This window comes from Sorex araneus, chromosome 3, assembly GCF_027595985.1.
Source record: "Sorex araneus isolate mSorAra2 chromosome 3, mSorAra2.pri, whole genome shotgun sequence".
NCBI lineage: Eukaryota > Metazoa > Chordata > Mammalia > Eulipotyphla > Soricidae > Sorex > Sorex araneus.
Window position 1 is genome coordinate 77,606,201 of NC_073304.1, and position 20,892 is coordinate 77,627,092.

Sequence of the window (20,892 nt, forward strand, 5' to 3'; positions counted from 1 at the left end):
AATTTTCTAGTCACCTCTTTGATCTTTCCTTAATGCTGTTGGGTTACCATGAAATTCTACATGATCTCAAAGGGCATAGAAAATTGATAAATATTAAGAAGTGTTTATTGCTGATCATTTAGTGATTAATAAATAAAATGCATCAAAAACAGCACATACTTCTTCATAATTTCTTCCTTTCTAGTCACTTATATAGTAAAAGACAATTTGACTCTACAGTAACAATTGGTTTTTACTTTATAAATTTTCTTCTAAGACTTGGTCAGTGAGGACAGTAGTTAATGTCACTAAACTTGAATAAATGCATTCAATTATCAAAGTAAATATATTCATATTGAAAAATGAATAGAATTTCTTCATCGATCATTTATGAGTGATTTATTTTTTAAGCAAATATCCACTCTACTAATCAAAACACAAGTTAATTCTTTTCAGAAAGATACTGGAGAAATTTGACATGGCTGATATACTTGGTGAATTCACAATTTCTTTAAATAATGAAAGCATAAGTATTTGCTATAAGCTCTAGGGAACTCTAGCATGTTTATTTTAATAATTCCATTGGGGGTTGATCACAGTATGTATTATATATATGTAGAGATGCATGCTTAATGTATATGTTTTATAACCTATGTTACTTTTGAGTTGCAAATGAGTGTCATTTCCATTAATGAATTTATTCACATGGAGACTATATTTGCAAATATTTGAAGAGGCCACTTCCCAACTGGAACTGCCGTGTTGAAATTACAGTACTAACAAAGTACTGCAATTATATATGTCAATAAAAGGTAAGTAATTTTTGCTAAATATTTATAGCTCATGAAAATATATCATTTTGATCTTAAGGGAACAATGAAAGATTATTTTAGGTGAATTACTATGAACAAGTGTATGTAGTCTTGGTAAAAAACTCTCCGGCAAGTAAGGAAAAAAATCTTACTGGCATATCTGATCTAAGAAGTTAGTTTTATAGTTTGAGCATAAATTTTTTACAAGACAAACACATGGGTCAGGAAAATCACAATGGGATTTTTTAAAGGACAAGAGAGCGACAGACACAGAATGATCTCTCTCCTATGTGGAATATAACTAAACACAGTGGGGGAAGAACAAATCCCAAAGGCAAGAGAAATTGAGGATTGAGGACCAGTCTTCTCTAGGAAGCTGGAGGAGAAGAGGTAGAAGGAATAGGATAAAATAGGACAATGGCACAACAGGGAAGGGAGGCAGTCATTCTGGTGGAGGGTGTGGTGCTGGATGATTTGTGCCAGAAATCCTACCATCAACAGTATTGCAAATCATGGTACTTACCATAAAATGTCCAAAATAAAATTAAAAGTGGCAAAACAATGAAGAGTATGAAAAAATTATAGTAAAGTTAGGTTTTATCTGAGCTAAGTCTAGCATTTACAAAGTCAAATATAATCTAGTGATATCTCAGATATGTAAAATAGAAAAGGTTGACTTCTTTTATTTTATGTAGTGATGTTCCTATGCTTTAACTTTGATACTCTGAGTATTTCAAAACAAAAGAAATATTTATGGAACATTAATAACTTAAATATTTTCAAAAATATAACTCAAGTCTATACACATTTTTTATTATAATAGTTTAAACATAACTTTGTTACAATAGTGTTGTCATTTAAGGTTTCGATGTAAATTGTTTATTTCACCACTCCCAAAATTGCCCCAGACATTCAACCACTGTCCTTCCGTTATTTCCAGTCCACCTTCACCTCAGTGCTTGGTAATTTTTGTAACCAAGGCCAAGGTTTTGACATCATTTAATATTGTCTATTCCCATGTTTTGTTTCTCTATATACTGCAAATGAGTGGAATCACTTAATATTTGCATATTACAAACTATCTACATATCCATTGTATTTGACTGTATATACCTTTTATTAATACAATTAATATTTTCTTCAATATAGTCAACTTTTTATACCGCGAGTATTTCTGATTTCAGTAATTTTGTAACTCAAGGAAAAACGGTACCTGTTTTTTCTAAAGCTACTGACCTTGTTTCATCTTTAGCTAAAACCAGCATTTTCACATTTTTAATTGGTTAATAAGTGTATGTGTGTTTATATTTATACTATTTTAGAAGCAAATCTGATTTTTCACATTGGACCTTTTGTTTTTAGACCATCGCTAGCAATGCTCAGAAGTTAATCCTGGCTCTGCACTCAGGGGTTTTTCCTTGTGCACAGCGACAATGCAGTGCTATTGAGTGGTCCAGGGTCAGTTGTATGCATGTTCTTATACCCCATACTATCCACCCAGACTGCTATAAGTAAAAGCACCTCTGCATTATGGCACTCATATGCAACTTAATACTTACATGATATGGAGCCTCAAACACACGCACCAAAAAATTCAAGCTCAATAGAAACCATTACACTTTTCTGGATCTGCTATGTAAGTGCATTTATGGAAAAAAAGATGGAAATGACTTTTTTTCTGAGCACAGATGAATAGTAATGGGAATCTACAACTGTAGTTTAAAAGAGTAGAGACTATTTTTTCATTTAGTCAAGTAAATGGCAGAGGAAAAGTTGGCTCTTTCCAATCACAGACCATGCATCCAATCTGAACTGAAGGTTCTGCTGGAGGAAAATCAAACACTGCCTATCGCAATTTTATTTCCTAGTGCCATTTTAGTCCTACACTATTTGTACAATAGACAAATTTATTTTTCAAATTTTCTATTAAGAGCCATACCTTTAAAAGGAGTCTTACTTAGTCTAATTTACTAGTCTGTGACCACAGGTTGAACATTAGATATTGCATTATTTTATGTAAGAAATAAATTTAAGTTCTAAAGAGGTTAGAGAAAAAGTTCCCAGCAAATAATAAGACATAACTAGAACTTAACTCTTGACATTTGGTTTAATTCTTTTCTAAACTAAGTCTAAAAATATTCCCAAAGACATTCTGAAAGAATAGCTAAAGATGGGATGTGACTCAGTGGACGTATACATACTCACATAACTCACATGTGTCATGCCCAGGGGTCCATCCCAGAAAATAATAATAAACATAATAATGTTTATAAAGGAGAATAGTAAGAAAGCTGAATGATCTCTAAATCAAAATGAAAAGTAATTAATTTTAGGTCAAATACTAATGTGGTGATACTACGTATTACAGCAAACGAGGCTGCATAATAAATTTCTCATCAACTATGCAATTTTAGCTTGAAGAACAGTTACTTGAATGTTGCTTGTATTAAAAAGTTAAATTTTTTTCCAGGTGTTCTTCTTCTCTCTTCTGTAAGAGTCAAATACTACTTTATATATGCCCACACATTCAAAACTACCACAGGTTAAATTATCTCTTTATGTTTTATTTTGAAGACTGAGAACGTCTACATAGACTAAATGAATATGATGAATAGCTCAGTGATAACTGAGTTTGTGTTACTGGGTCTCAGCAGTAATGAGAAACTTGAACTTCTCTTTTTTTTCATATTTCTGTTGGCCTACTCAGCAATTATGGCAGGAAACCTTCTCATTGTGGTCACCGTGACCTTTGATTCTCACCTGCACTCCACACCAATGTACTTCCTCCTGGGAAATCTCTCCTTTCTAGACATGTCTATTTCAACAATCACAACCCCAAACATGATCGCAGATTTTCTCAGGAAGAAGAAAACTATCTCTTTGTGGGGTTGTATGGCTCAAATGTTCTTCCTTCACTTCCTGGGAGGTACTGAAATGACTCTTCTCATAATTATGGCTGTTGATCGGTATGTTGCAATATGTAAACCTCTTCACTACACAACCATCATGAACCAGCGGGTACTAGTGGGTTGTGTTCTACTCTCATGGGCTGTTGGTTTTGTGCACACCATGAGTCAGATGGTTTTTACCATCACTTTGCCCTTCTGTGGTCCCAATGTAGTGGACAACATTTTCTGTGACCTTCCTCTGGTTTTAAAGCTTGCCTGCACTGAAACCTATGTTCTGGAATTGCTGGTAATTGCTGACAGTGGACTGTTGTCTTTTATCTGCTTTGTACTCCTGCTCATTTCCTACACTGTCATCCTAATAACTGTCCGAAATCGATCTTCTGGAGGCCTCTCCAAAGCTCTGTCCACATTGTCTGCTCATATTACTGTGGTGACTCTGTTCTTTGGGCCATGCATCTTCATTTATGCTTGGCCATTCAGTGGTTTTTCAGTGGACAAATTTCTTTCTGTTTTTTATTCAGTTATTACCCCCCTACTGAATCCCATTATTTATACTCTTAGGAATCAAGAAATGAAAGCAGCAATGAGCAGATTGAGAACCCAACATGTCAGCTCCAGACATATACTTTAGGCAACAATTGGGCATTTGAAAAATCCTCCCACAAAGTCTGCATATATTATGGGAAAATGAAAAATTCTTGCACAAAATCTAAATACACTATATCTCAGAATAAGTTGATATTTATTTTCTTTGCTGATATTTTAAAATATGTTCAATGTAGGGGCTGGAGTGGTAGCACAGCAGGTAGGGCTTTTGCCTTGCACACGGCCGACTGAGTTCGATTCCCATCATCCCATATGGCCCCTGGAGCACCACCAGGAGTAATTCCTGAGTACACAGCCAGGAGTAACCCCAGTGCATCACCAAGTGTGACCCAAAAAGCAAAAAATAAATTCAATATAAAGATATTGTTATATTCTCGTTTTTCTGTAATATTTGATATACTGAAAGAAAAGTTATTTTAATTTAAATTCTATTGTTTGGGATTAAAAACAAAAAGTAATTTTTAAGTGCAACAAAGGTCATATATAGATAAAACATGTTTTCTATTACAGTTGGAAACCAGACATGTCCAATATTAAATTTTATTAAGTAAATAAAAAATATAAAATTTTGTGTATTTGTAATACAAAATTTTGTATATCTCAGCTAAGTTCTCTAGCACTAAATGTGAACAAATTGTGTAAACATTTTAAAAGTCACAATCAGGGATCAGAAGAATAGTACAGCTGGTAAGGCATTTGCCTTAAATAAGCCTGACATGGATTGTATCTTCAGCTCCATGTATAGTTCCCTAAGTACTACAGGAAATAATCCTGAACATGAAGTCAGGAGTAATCCTAGAGCATATTTGGGTATAGTTCATAAAGCAAAATAAATAAGTGAAAGTCACAATAATATGCACCCATAAATTTACAGTTGTTTAGGATCCTGCTTGGACTGGAGTGATAGCACAGCAGGTAGGGCATTTGCCTTGCACACAGCTGTCCCAGGTTCGATTCCTTTGTCCCACTTGGAGAACCTGGCAAGCTACCCATGGCATATTTGATATGCTGAAAACAGTAACAACAAGTCTCACAATGGAGACTTACTAGTGCCCCCTCGAGCAAATTGATGAACTGTGCTACAGTGCTACAGGATCCTGCGTATGAAGCATATGTTTAGCAATGAACACAGGCTAGTTTTTAATCAATAGAATGATCCAAATAGCAACTTTTGTCCACTGATAATAATCATCTAGTTATTTCTATTTTAATATAAAAGAAATTGCCCCATAAGGGGCATTTTATGATTGGTTCATTCATATTTTTATTCTTTTATGTTTTTATCCATGTTTACTCACACATCTGAAAAATTGATATTGTGGTCAATGGAGAAGAAAAGATAATAGTAGGTGACAGTTGTGATTAGATATTACACCAAAATCACAGTCAGCACAAGCAACAATAGACACAAAATAATCTGTGTATGGCAGAAAACAAAAGATTGCAACCAGTGAAATAAAAGCAAACAACTGCAAATAATATCCTCATAAGGAACTTATAAACAGATGTTTAATAAAACTGCTATCTGTTATTTAGCAATAATAATCACACACACACACACACACACGGAAGTATTTAACCCTATAAGAAATGGGACAATGTGACAAGTTCTGCCAAGGATGTGTAAATGTGAAAGTTTGAAATACTGTGTACTCTGTGGAAAAGATATGTTTTCTCCAGAGAATAGCAGGGAGGTTCCTCAAAGAGTGTCAAATGAATGAATATTATAATGGACATGACTTATGAAGGTTTTTGAAGGGCCCTGAAAGAGGGAAAGGTGAGGGCTAATTAAATAGAATGTTGATTATAAACAAAGCAAATTTGTTAAAATGTTATACTATTCTAGTTTGTCTATAGATTCCTCTGAGTTGGATGAATTACATTTTTATTCACATCATTTCCAAATCAAGCATTTAAAATTTGTGCTTTGAGGCCATGCATTTTAAAGAAACACAGGTACAATGGTAAACAAAAATATTTTCTTTTTCTATTTGTCTTTTAGATAAATACATTATAAATTTGTTACAGAAATTATCTAAGATAAACAAGCAGATGAGAAAAAATCAGAATTGCAAGGTATTTTTCACCTAGCTAAATATTATAGATTGCTTTCCAGATTAAAAAAAAATGACTCTTCCTGGGCCTGGAGCAATAGTACTGCAGGTAGGGCATTTGCCTTGCATGCGGACAACTTGGGTTCGATTCCCAGCATCCCATATGGTCCTCTGAGCACCACCAGGGATGATTCCTGAGTGCAGAGCCAGGAGTAACCCCCGTGCATTGCCAGATGTGACCCAAAAAGAAAAAAAAATGACTCTTCCTGGCTAGTTTGAAAGTAGTGAGTGGTCGCAAGGTCAACCTAAAAAATGACTCTTTCTATCTATTTTCAACTCCTCAGCAATTGTTCCCATCACTCATGTCTGTAGTATAAAATTTATCATCATTATTCAACTTTATAATACTTTGTTTCTATGTAAATTAATATCTTTTTGTTATGATTTCTTTTTAATCCCATTAGAATCCCTCTACTGCTAAATAGCTAGCCATGCTTTAAGTTCTGTGATTTGCTCTTTTAGGATTTTCACCACTTAAAATTGAGTCTATGAACCCTAAAATTAAAATTGGGTCATAATTTTCATGGTAATCAGCACAACACAAGAGAACAGCCATTAAAATATATGGCTATTCCACATTACTTTAATGATTTATATAAGTCCATTAGAAATTTAAATTCCTCACTCAATCTCATGTCAAGTATTCAATAGTTGCATGTCAAATAGTGACTACTAAGTAGAAAAAAATATATAAAATGCTCTCAAGTTTTTATTTTTCTACAGAGAATATTTCAACAATAAAACACTTATAAAATATTGATCAATTTAAATATTTTTCAAAGTTTACCAGCTATCTCTCAATATATGTATAGATATAAGAACATATATATAGATATATAAGAGCATACAATTATATATATACATATATATATATATACACACACACACAAAGGGACCACTCCTCGCAGTGCTTGGGGAACCGTATTTGATGCTGAGGATCAAACTGAATTGGGGACATGCAAAGCAATTGCCTTACCCAGTGTACTATCTCTCTGGCCTGAATACACTTAATTTCCAAATTGAAATCATGTAAATTTTTTTTCAATAAAATTATCTAATTTTACTAGTAATATTTTAATCACTTTACATAATAAGGCAAATATTTTTGGACTTCTTATACCTATATTTATAATTAAATTTAAAGAATTATTTTAACATTTTAAGATAATATATAAGAGCAAAGCCCTTTATTCTCATAAAGTCTTGAGTCATTTCTATAAACCAAGTTGTTTTTATTAGGAAATTGCTTATGATATAATTGCTTAAAATACCAATTTCAGCAGAAAGCCTGCATTTCCGTATTCAAAATATTATTTTCGTGTGTAGTAAGTGAACAATATATTGAGCTACCTACTTAACATAAATAAGCAATAAAGTGAACTATCTATACATGGTTTATTAAAAAATAATTCAATAAGCCACAAAATCAATAGAAACTGTTCAGAGGTTATTCTTAATAATTGTCATCTTGGGACCGGAGAGATAGTGCTGTGGGTAAGGAACTTGCCTTGCATGCAGCCAACTAGGTTCAATTGCTGGCACACCGTATGGTCCCACAAGCCCACCATGTGGGATTCTGAGTGCAGAGCCAGGAGGAAGCCCAGAGCATCAATGATTTTGCCCAAAATAAATTAAAATAAAAAAGAATTGTCAATTACATATTTCTACATATGTTAGGCACTTTTGTACAAGTGAATGCAAATAATTTATTGCAGAATATAAGCACAGAATGTATATAGACTGAAAACCAACACATTAGCTCCAAAGAGACTTTTCAAAGATTCCAGGCCTAGAATAAATAGTAATGATTCCTAGCAACACATAGTCCTCCAAGCACCTCTGAGAATAGTCAATGAGCAATACTGATATATTTGTAGCCCCTGAGCACTGCCAGTCATGGCCGAAAAATTCAGAAAAAACAAAAAATATCATCTTACCAAAGTAGTAACTTAATTCAATGCAATCCCTCTAAAAACCCAATGGTATTATTCAAGGACATAGAAAAATTATACTAAAATTATATTCACGATCACGAAATCCCATTAATCACCGATATTTCAGGCGGGCTCAGTAACCTCTCATTTCTTCCTTTCCCTGAGATCTCAAGTCTATCTCAACTTGGCCCTCCCAATGATGTGGCACTGGGGGCTCTTTCAGGGTCAAGGGAATGAGATCCAGCTTGTTACTGGATTTAGCATATGAATACACCATGGGAAGCTTGCAAGGCTGTCCCATGTGGGCAGGATACTCTCAGAAGATTGCCAGTTTCTCTCAGAGGGAGAAGTAGGCTACAAGATATAGCAGAGCTCCCGGCAGCCGAAGACCACTGGAACCTAGATACAGCCATGCTTGAGGCCTTCTCCACACGTTCAGACAGGCCTCATGCATGAAGGTACGGGCAGAGGAACCCAGGTGTGTGTAATCCCATCAACGGAGAACATCCAGAAAGAGACTTAAAAGCAAGCTCTCAGAAGAGAGAGATGCAGAGAGTCTCTTGCCCGCATGCCTGGCTGTCTTCCCCGGGGCCCCTCGGAGGGCATGGGATCCAGCTTCCCTCCCCACTCCGAACAGAGCTCCAGGCAGCCGAAGACCACCGGAACCTAGCTACAGCCATGCTCGAGGCCTCTCCACACGTTTGGACAGGCCTCAAAATTATATTAAATCACAAAATTCCATAAACAGACAAACAATACTTGGGTAGGTGCTGGTGGGAGGTGTCAGGGAGAGAGAATTGGAAGACATTGCATTCCTGAATTTAAACCACACTATACAGTTATAATAATCTAAACATGTATCATACTGGAATAAAATTTAATACTTGCACCAATAAGATAGAGTTGACATCTCAGAAATATACCCTTAGTATATATGAAGTCCATTTATGACAATGAAACCAAGAGCATAAGTTGGAGGGAGAATAGGCTCCTCAACAAATGGTGAAAAAAAAAATAAGACAGATATTACAAAAGACTAAAATTGGAACACTATCATGTAAAGTAACTGAAGACAAATAAAATAGTTAGATATAAGACCTGAATCCATGAAATATATAGAAAACATAACTAAAACACTTCATCATGCTACCTCAGTGGTGTTTCATTGGCAAGGAAAATGAAAGCAAAAATAAATGAGTGTGATTACACCAAACTAAAGTTTCTGTACTGTAAAACAGTGGCTAAGATGAAACACATCCAACTGAAGAGGAGAAAATATTTTCATATCAGACTTAAGATAAAGGAATAATATCAAGATATAGTTAACTATAAATATAAACATAAATATATCAATAAATATATATATAAATCATTCAGAAAACTTAACAACAAATGTATCCCCTCAGAGCAAAGAAAGAATGGCTGGACAAACACTTCCTCAGAGAAAGCATTAGATAGTAGGCAAATGGAAACATGTTCATCATCATTGATTAAATGAAATGCAAATTAATCCATTCATAAGATATCAGCTCATATCAGTGTGACTGACCACTGTCAAGAAGGCTAGAAACAACATATTCTCACAGTAATGTAGAGAAAAGGAAATATTCAATTTCTGTAGGTGGGGAACTTACACTGGTTCAGTTTCTACAGAAAACGGTATAGAGGGGCTGGAGCAATAGCACAGTGGGTAGGGCATTTGCCATGCATGTGGCCAACCCGGGTTTGAGCCCCAGCATCCCATATGGTCCCCCACGCACCGCCAGGAGTGATTCCTGAGTGCAGAGCCGGGAGTCAACCCTGAGCATCGCTGAGTGTGACCCAAAAAAGGAAAGAAAGAAAGAAAGAAAGAAAGAAAGAAAGAAAGAAAGAAAGAAAGAAAGAAAGAAAGAAAGAAAGAAAGAAAGAAAGGAAGGAAGGAAGGAAGGAAGGAAGGAAGGAAGGAAGGAAGGAAGGAAGGAAGGAAGGAAGGAAGGAAGGAAGGAAGGAAGGAAGGAAGGAAGAAAGAAAGAAAGAAAGAAAGAAAGAAAGAAAGAAAGAAAGAAAGAAAGAAAGAAAGAAAGAAAGAAAGGAAAAAGAAAATGGTATAGAAACTTAAAATGAAAAATTGACCTACCTAATGATCTATAAACTTTATTCTTTGAAATCTATTCCAGCAATACAAAACCAAAAATTTGAAAATATATGTTCAGACCTATGTTCATTTTTGTTCCATTTACAAGGCCAAGTTCTAGGAGAACACAAGTGTCCTATACAGGTGAGTAGAGAAATATGTGGCATACTGGGCTAGAGAAATAAGTCAAGTGGTAGAAATTATTCTGTGCATGCCTGAGCAAGTTTCTGAATTTAACCTCTATCATCTTCTGGTCCCCCAAATATCACTAGTTGCAGCACTGGTGGCAGCTGTGTACCACAAGAGTAGTTACTGGTTCCAATTCATGATCGAGGAGGATCTCCCTCCTCTCCCAAATAAGTGATGTAGCAAATATACACAAAGGATGAGATACTGCTTTTTGCATGCATGGGTAGAACTAGAGGATGCCACTATAAGTGAAATAAGTCAGAGGGAGAAAGACAAAGATCACAGGATCTAACTCATACATCATTTATCAAGAAAAAAAGCAAAAGAATACAATGTTCAATGAAAAGAAACCTTTAGACGCTGATGATTAAAGGTTACCAAGGAAGGGGTAAGTGGACAAGAAGCATCATGTGGACAGTGGTGAAGTAGATTGGCAATGTGTTTTGAAGCATGAAATATTAACTTTGCAGCCCTAAAATGTTTAAACCCTCACCATGTTGAAAACCAATTTTCCTCAATTTAATAAAGACAAATCAGGTGAACATGAGATTTTTATTTCTCGATTGACTAGCACAATGATTAACATCAGGGTCAGAGCCATAGTCCAGCAAGAGTGCATTTGCCTTGCTTGTGGCCGACCCACGATAGATCTCCAGCATCCCATACGGACCCCCAAGCACTACCATGTTAACATAGAGTATGCTTGGATTATGTAGTTCTATTATAAATATTGATATATAAATATTATTACTATAATGTTTTTTATGTCTGCCTTAGTGGTCTGTGAAATACTTTTTCTGTCTTCACAGATATCCAGGTACAAAAAAAGTTTGAAAACTACACTTCCTCCTTCTCACAGAAAACAGATGAATGTAATTTGAATATCAAAGTCAAATGATATTTTTATAGAGCCCAAAACATTGAAACATCTTATCAACCTCCAGTGTACTATCATTTTCGGTGTGAGACGGGCAGAAGAATGTGGGGTTTTGTCTTTACTTTTTGCTTGTTTCTTTTTGCTCTACAGGTCAGTCCACAACAAGACCTTCATGAAGTCCATGGAGCAGTTAAATCACAAGTATCAGAATCCATTACGCTGGGACTGAACAGAACCCAGAATATTCAGCATCTTATCTTTGCAGTTTTCTCAGTTGTCTAAGGGGCCACAGATCTAGATAACCTTCCCATTGTGATCACAGTGTTTTGTATATCCAACCAGAACTATATATATATTCTCCTTGGGAATCTGTCCTTTGTGGATATGACTCTTGCTTCCTTCGCTAACCCTAAGATGATTGTGAACTTGTTCAAAAAGCACAAGACCATTTCCTCTGCTGGATGCATCACACAGATCTTTCTCCTTCATTTACTGGGTGGAACTGAAGCAATACTTTTGATTACCATGGCATATGATAGATATGTGACTATCTTACATGACCATAATGAACAAGAAGATTGTTGGTTGGTTGTGATATCCTGGCTCTTAAGTCTTCTACTTCATTCATATCTCTAGATACCCTTTGTTGTAAACTTGCCTTTCTATGGCCCTAACGTAGTGAACAGAATTTTCTGTGATCTTCCTCTGGTAACTAAGCTTGCCTGCATGGATAGTTATGTTATACAGATCGTAGTTGTAGCCAACAGTGGGACTGTTTCATTACTTTGCCTGTCTCCTACATTCTGATCCTCATAATCATTAGGAACAAATCTCCTATGGGGCAATCCAAACCCTGTTCCACTTTGCTTATATCACAGTTGTTCCTCTTCTTTGGTCCATGCATATACATCTATGTCTGTCCCTTCAGCAACCAGTCTGTAGATGAGTTCCTTGCTGTATTTTACATCATTGTCAGCATATTTTGAACCCCATTATCTATACTCTACAAAACAAAGAGTTGAAAACAGCAATGAACAAACTATGGAGTGGTTTCTTAGTTTTAAGGAGAATATTTAGGTTAAAGAAACAATTTATATGGCAGTAAGTTTTAAAAGTTTTTAAAACTTATATTGAGTGATAGCACAATGGGTAGGGCATTTGTCTTGCATGCAGCGGCAGACCTGGGTTCAATTCTTCCGTCCCTCTCGAAGAGCCCAGCAAGCTACCGAGAGTATCCCACCAGCATGGCAGAGCCTGGCAAACTACCTGTGGCATATTCAATATGCCAAATACAGTAACAACAAGTCTCCATTGTGAGACATTATTGGTGCCCACTCGAGCAAATTGATGAACAACAGGATGAAGGTGCTACAGTGCTACAATTGTTTGAAAATGCTGTTGAGTGCTTAGTACTATACAAACTTCCTCCCAGGAATTTTTGTTTCTCTCTAACTTCCCAAAACCTTTTCCTTAAAAAATGCGATTGTATCCACATAGAGTAAACAACAACAAAAAAGTAATGTCATTTTAAAAATTAGACATTTGCTGATATTTTCGGGCTGGAGTGATAGCACAGCGAGTAGGGCTTTTGACTTGCACGCAGCCGACCCGAGTTCGATTCCTCCGCCCTTCTCAGAGAACCTGGCAAGCTACCGAGAGTATCTCTTCCGCACGACAGAGTCTGGCAAGCAACCCGTGGCATATTTGATATGCCAAAAACAGTAACAAGTCTCACTTGGAGACGTTACTGGTGCCTGCTCCAGCAAATCGATGAGCAACAGGATGACAGTGACAGTGATATTTTCAATGTGGTTCCAAGAAAAAAATAAACCATGTTAGATTTTTAAAACTATGTTGTCAATAAAAACTGGTATTTAAAAAGAGTTAGTAAGTACATGATTTTCAAAATATTTAGGTAGCAGTTTTTGAAAAGAAAAATCTTCAGAATGTCCATAACATTTTTTTGTAGAGTTGAAATGGTGGTGGGAAGGTGTAATGGTGATGGAAAGGCATAATGGTGGTGAGATTTGTGTTGAAATATTGAATGTAATCAATGTGAGCAACCTTATGAAAATAAAATTTAAATATGAAAAAGCAACCTCTATAGAAAGATATAGTTTAATTTTAATAAGTTCAGTTGTAGGCAAAGTGATATCCTAACATAAAAAATAGACATATTTTGATAGGTTTTTTTCCTCTACTTTAACATATTACTGACTATAATCACAGATTTAGTGTCTAGTGATTTCAGAAAAACTTGAAATCTTAGGGAAGACAAGAAGCACCAGCTGTAGACATAGGAACAAAAAGAAGTAGAAAACAAGCCTGTGTGTTTTCTAGTCACTCAATAAAAACAAATACTTGCGCTCTGAGTATTTATAAGCAAATTTTGCATAATGAATGAAAAAAAGTTGTAAGCCAAATATAACTTTCTTAAAGTTTAAATTTTTGCACTATGATTATACTCTCAGAAGACAATTTTGGTAAGTTCCAAATCCATAATGGATTTTCTTATGTACAGTATAAATAAAATATTCCCATTCCACTAAATGTTTGTGAATAGGAATGACAACTGAAACAGAAGCAACATAACAGACAAACAGATACTATTACTGTACATACCTCACTATTACACCTTCTCACCACCATTATTTCAAGAAGAAAGGATACCACCACCACCAAGCTCCCCTAAATCCTTCCCAGGCAGTGAGGGGGGAATGCTGACAGTGAATTAGAAAAACCACCTCCAGAGTACCAGAAGCACCTGGGGAAACAACACAAAACCCCACCACAAGGACTGGATGAAGAAAGAAGCTCTGAAGCCTCATCAAAGAATACCCATATGCATAATCTCTCTGATAAAAAAAATTCAGTGTCAAAATTGTGAGGATGTTTAATGAGCTCAAAGAAACAGTGAAACAGACATCTCCCAAAATATAGAAGGATATGAAAAAAACTGTGGAATGGACAGCCAATAAAATATAGGAGGAAATGAGAGCAGAAATAAAAAATCTACAAACAGAAATGGTATTAATTAAAACTTTGATATGTGAAATGAAAAAATCAATGGGTGCCCTTAACAATATAGTAACAGCAACAGAAGACAGAATCAGTGTGATTGCGGATGAAATGCAGAAAACCTCTAGGGACAGCAAAGGATGGGGGGAATAGTCCTCAAAAATAACTCCAGGGCAGAATGGAGATCTATGAGATAAATTGAAGAGCAACAATATAAGAATCATCAAAACCTCAGAAGAACAGAGAGGCAACCCCAATGAGATAGTAACAGTTAAAAACATTGTTGCTAAAAACTTCCCTAAGTTGGATAACTCAGGTATCCTGATTCAAGAAGTTCAGGGTGTCAGTTAAAAGAGACCCCAATAAAAAGATTCCAAGATATATCTTAATCAGAAAGTTGAACACCATACATGGAAATAAATACTGAAAGCAGCAAGATCAAAGAAGGAAGTTAAATACAAAGAAGGATTCCTTAGATTTATAGCAGACTTACCAAATGAAACCCTCTGGGCTCAAAGACATTGGTAGGATATAATTACAAAATTTAACAAAATGGAGGTTTCACAGAGAATACTTTACCTAGACTCTTCTTCAGATTTGAAGGAATGATACACAAATTCATGGATAAACAAAAGCTTTGGACTTCATAGTCTCAAAACCAATCCTGAAAGAAAAACGCAAGGGACTCCTGTAAGGCAAGACAAACCCCACAAACACAATAGTCCTTTAAAGAAAGGTTTCATAAAACCCAATGACAATAATCTCAATGTCAATAGTCTAAAGACACCAATTAAAAGACACAGGATGGGGGTTGGAGTGGGTAGCGCATGTGGACGGCCCAGGTTCAATACCCAGAATCCCATATGGTCCCCCACGCATTGCCAGGAGTAATTCCTGAGTGCAGAGCCAGAAGTAAATCCTGAGAATCGCTGGGTGTGACCCAAAAAGAAAAAAAAAAGACACAGGATACAAAATGGATTAAAAAATTAAATCCAAAACTCTGCTGTCTACAATAAATACATTTGAATAGTCAGAGCAAACACTGACTCAATGTGTTTGAGTCTAGCTTTGAAGGATGAGATGGAAGAGAGGAAGCTAACAGATGTACACAGAGCTTTTTATTCCCCAAAATCTTAATATGTATTCTTCTCCAATGTACCTGGGACAGTCTCCAAGATAGAACACATGCTGGGCTACAAAACATACCTCCATAATATTAGGAGCATAGAAATTAGACCCTGAGGCACTAAAATAGACGTTAATGACACAAAGAAATAGAAAATAGAAAATCAAGGACCTAGGAAATGAACAGCTTGCTTCCGAACAACCATGGGGTTAGAGAAGAAATCAAAAGATTCTTGGAAACAAATAAGAATGAGGATACAAGCTACTAGAACTTGTGGGATACAGCAAAAGCAGTACTAAGAGGAAAGTTTAAAGTTCTATAAGCATTCAGAAGGAATGAATGGTTCACATAAATAACAACATCGCAGCTTAAGATCTTGGAAAATGACCAATAAAAGGTACTCAAATCAGGCAAAATAAAGGAAATAATAAAACTTCGAGCAAAAATTAATGAGTTGAAATCCCAAAAAAAAACAATCAAATGATCAATGAAACCCAGAGCTGATCTTTGGAAAAAATAAACAAGATCAATAAACCACTAGCAAGACTCACAGATAGATAGATAGATAGATAGATAGATAGATAGATAGATAGATAGATAGATAGATAGAGAGAGAGAGAGAGAAAGAGAACTCTAATAAACTGAATTTGAAATGAGAGATGGGACATAACAACAGAAATCACAGGAATTCCAAGGAACATCAAAGATTACTTTGAGAATCTTTATGCCATAAAACAGGTGAACCTAGAAGAAATGGATAAATGCCTGAATTCATGTAAACACCCCAGACTGAACCAGGAAGATTTGGAATATCTGAACAGACCAATCACCATTAAGGAAATTAATATGGTAATCAAAAGTCTCCTCAAAACAAATGCCCAGGCCAAGATGGATTCACTAGTGAACTTTTTCAAACCTTTAAAGAAGAACTACTTTTCAAGCTTTCCCAAAACAGTGAATAAACACTCCCAAATAGTTTCAATAGGCAAGTATCACCCTGATACCAAAAGCAGACCGAGACACATAAAAAAAGAGTTATAGACAGATATCCCTGATAAACACAGGTGCAAATATCCTCAAAATACTAGCAAACAGAATCCAATGACTCTTCAAAAAGATCATACACCATAATCAAGTAGTATATATCCTAGGGATACAAGGATGATTTTACATTCTCAAGTCAATCAATATCATACACCATATCAAGCATTCCTGAAATTCATATGGAACAATAAGCCCCCACTAAAGCTAAAGCAATACTTGGGAAAAATAAGATGTGAAGCATCACCTTCCCCAACTGCAAACTGTCCTACAAAGTGGTAGCAATTAAAACATCATGGTATTGGAACAAAAACAGACCCACAGATCAATGGAATAGAGTTGAGTATCCTGACACTGACTCTCAAACATATGATCACTTAATCTTTGACAAAGGAGCAAGAAATATGAAGTGGAGCAAGGAAAGCCTCTTAAACAAGTAGTGCTGGGAAAACTTGACAGCTATATGTGTTAAAATAAACTCAGGGGAAAAATATTTAAAAAAATAAAAAAATAAACTCAGGGGAGTATTGCCATTTTAACAATATTATTTCTCCCAATCGATGATCAGAGGATGTTTTTCCATTTCCTCGTGTCCTCTTTTATTTCATGAAGTAGTGTTTTGTAGTTTCCTTTCTACAGGTTCTTTACCTCCTTAGTTAAGTTGATTTCGAGGTATTTGATTTTCTGAGGCATGATTGTGAAAGGGATTCCTTTATTCATATCGCTTTCTTCTCTATCATTATTTGCATATAGAAAAGCTATAGGCTTTTGGGCATTGATTTTATAGCCTGCAACTTTACTATACAAGTCTATTGTTTCTAGAAGCTTTTTGGTAGAGTCTTTAGGGTTCTCTAAATATAGAATCATATCATCTGCAAGTAGTGAGTGCTTGATTTCTTCCTTTCCTATCTGGGTGCCCTTAATATCTTTTTCTTGCCTAACTGCTATTGCAAGTATGTCCAGTACTGTATTGAATAGAAGTGGTGAGAGTGGGCATCCTTGTCTTGTCCCTGATCTCAGAGGGAAGGCTCTTGGTTTCTGGCCATTGAGGATAATACCACTTCTAGAAATATATCCCGGAGATGCAAAAAAGTACAGCAGAAATTAAATCTGCATTTGTGTGTTTATTGAAGTATTACTTACAATAGCCAGAATATGGAAAAACCCCGAATACCTAAGAACAGCTGACTGGTTAAAGAAACTGGTATATCTACACAGTGAAATACTATGCAGTTGTAGAAAAGATAAAGTCATGAAATTTGCATATAAGTGGATTGACATGGAGAGTATTATGTTAAGTGAAATGAGTCAGAAAAAGAGGGACAGACATAGATGGACTGCACTCATTTGTGGGATATAAAGTAACATAATGGGAGACTAACACCCAAGGATACTAGGAATAGGGGCCAGGAGGATTGCTTCATGGCTTGGAAGCCGACCTCACATGCTGTGGGAAAAGTCAGCTGATACAGAGTAGGGATCACAAAGCAAAAGATACTTGGAGGCCTCGCTTGGGATGGGAGATGTGTGCTGAAAGTAGACTATAGGCCAAACATGGCCATTTACTGCCTGTACTGCAAACCATAACATCTAGAAGGAGAGAGAGAGTACAAGGGACTGAGCCTGCCACAGAGGCAGGGACAGATGGGGTGGGGGTGGCAGCAGGGATACTGGGAACATCAGTGGTGGAGAATGGGCACTGGTGTACTGATGGGTCCTCAATCATTGTATATGTGATTGAAACATAATCATAAAAGTGTGGAAGTCTAATTCTGTCTCATGATGTTTTATTAAATTATTTTTATTTAAGAAAATTTTTTAAAAATAAAAAAATCAAGACTTTTTTCTCATGCCAGGCACAAAAGTCAGATCAAAATAGATTAAATACCTCAATCATATCTGAATCCATAAAGTATATAGAGGAAAATATAAGCAGTAATCTACATGAAATTAAAGCTGAAGGCATCTTCAAAGATGAAACACCACTCACCAAGCAAGTAGAAGCAAAGATAAAGAAAGGGACTACATTCAAATAAGAAGCCTCTGTACCTAGAAAAAAATGGTGACCAAGATACAGAGACAGCCCATGAAATGGGAAAAATTATTTACCCAGTACTCATCTGATAAGGAGCTAATATCAAAAATATATAAGGCACTGGTAAACTTAACAAAAAAATTTTCTTGTAACAATCCAACCCCATCAAAAATGGAGGTAAGAAATGAACAGAAACATGCTCAAAGAAGAAATACTAATAACCAAAAACACACAAACAGAATGTTCTATATCACTAATCATCAGGGAGATGAAAATCAAAAGGAAAATGATATATCATCTCATGTTACAGACACCTTCACATCAAAAAGAACAAGAACAACCAATACTGGCAAGAACGTGGGGAGAATGGGACTCTTTCATTGCTGGTTAGAATGCCACCTGGTCCAGCCCTATAGGAAAACAACATGGGCATTCCTCATAAAACTAGAAATTGAACTTATCAATCTAGCAGTACCCCTTCTCGGAATATAATGCAGGGGACCAAAAACATATTTCAAAAATGCCATCTTCACTACTATGTCCATTACAGAACTTGTTATAATAGTCAAATTCGAGAAACAACAGGAGTGCCTGAGAAGATGACTGCTATAAAAACTATAGTAAATCTACACAGTGGAATACTATGCATCTACTAGAAAAAAAATTGAAGTCACGAAATTTGCTTATAATTAGATGGACATGGAGAGGATCAACCTGAGTAAAATGAGTCAGGAGAGGGACAGACATAGAAGATTGTATTCAGCTGTGGGATATTAAAAACCATAGTAGACTAATACCCAAGGAGAGTAGAAACAAGGACCAGGAATACTGGCCCATGATTAGAAGCTTGCTACAAGTGATGGAAGGGGAAAGGAAATTAGGATAGAGAAGTTTTCTATGACAGTGATAGCTGGAAATGATCACTCTGGACAAGAACTGAATGCTGGAAATAGGCAAAGAAATAAACATGATAAATTTTTAGTACTTGTATTGCAAGCTATAGTTATAATTATAATGCCCAAAAGGAAAAATGACTGAGACTCAGTGTGAGAGTAAGAGCAAGCGAGGGAGAGAGCATGTGAGTGAGAGAGAGAAAGAGAGAGAGAGAGAGAGAGAGAGAGAGAGAGGAGAAAAGAGCTTGAATAGAGGTAGGCTAGTCGGGGGAGGGGGCAGTGGGAAAGAAACTGGGGGACATTAGTGGTGGGAAATGTACACTGGAGAAGGGAAGGACGTTGAAATATTATATGATTAAAACCCAGTCATGAACACCTTTGAAACCCTATCATGAAGAACTTTTTAATTGCGTATCTCTCAGTTACCCATTTAAATAAGTAAATAATTTGGAAAAAACATAAAACCAACTTAAAGCAGAAAAAAATAGCAAAAACTATTGAGATTAAGGTGAAATAATAAAACTGTGTTTCTAGAGTTAAATATCCTTCTTTCAATAATTTATTGAACAAGTTTATTAAAAAATCAGAAATGCAGCAGACCTTACCAACACTATGAATCATTTTGCCATAACTGTCATTTCAAGGACATTTTACCAAATATATCCGAATACTCATTCCTTTGAAGTGTACACCTAACATTTACCGAGCAAAAGTATATTCTGGTCCATAATAAAATTCCCAAAATATTTAAAATAATTTGGGCTGTTATGTATCTCAAATAGTAGAGCGTATAACTTGCATTGAGATACAAACAGTTCAGTCCCAAGTACAGCATGTTCATCCCTTTTCAGTATCCTCCAGCTATTCTTAGGTACCAAGAACAGAAACTTTTACACTAATGCTAAGAATTACTGTAAAAGCTAGGGCTGAAGCAATAGCAGAGTGGGTAGGACATTTGCCTTGCATGTGGTCGACCTGGGTTCGATTCCTGCATCTCTCTCAGAGAGCGCGGCAAGCTACCAAGAGCATCCTGCCCACACGGCACAGCCTGGCAAGCTATCCGTAGCATATTGGATGTGCCAAAAACAGTAACAAATAAGTCTCACAATCGAGAAATGTTACTGGTGTCCACTCAAACAAATTAATGAACAATGGGATGACAGTGCTCAGAATAGTTTTTTCATAATAACTCAAACTGTAAATAAGCTGAAATTTTTTTAGTACATAAATCTATTTTTTTAACCTA

At 35.8% G+C, this 20,892-nt stretch overlaps 1 protein-coding gene across 1 annotated transcript; it reads left to right on the top strand.

The window, feature by feature from the left end:
- Positions 1-3,389: 3,389 nt before the first annotated feature.
- On the top strand, positions 3,390-4,331 carry LOC101541705 (olfactory receptor 4K13-like). The gene has a single exon (XM_004609741.1). The coding sequence runs from the start codon at positions 3,390-3,392 to the stop codon at positions 4,329-4,331; it is 942 nt and encodes a 313-aa protein (XP_004609798.1).
- Positions 4,332-20,892: the final 16,561 nt, after the last annotated feature.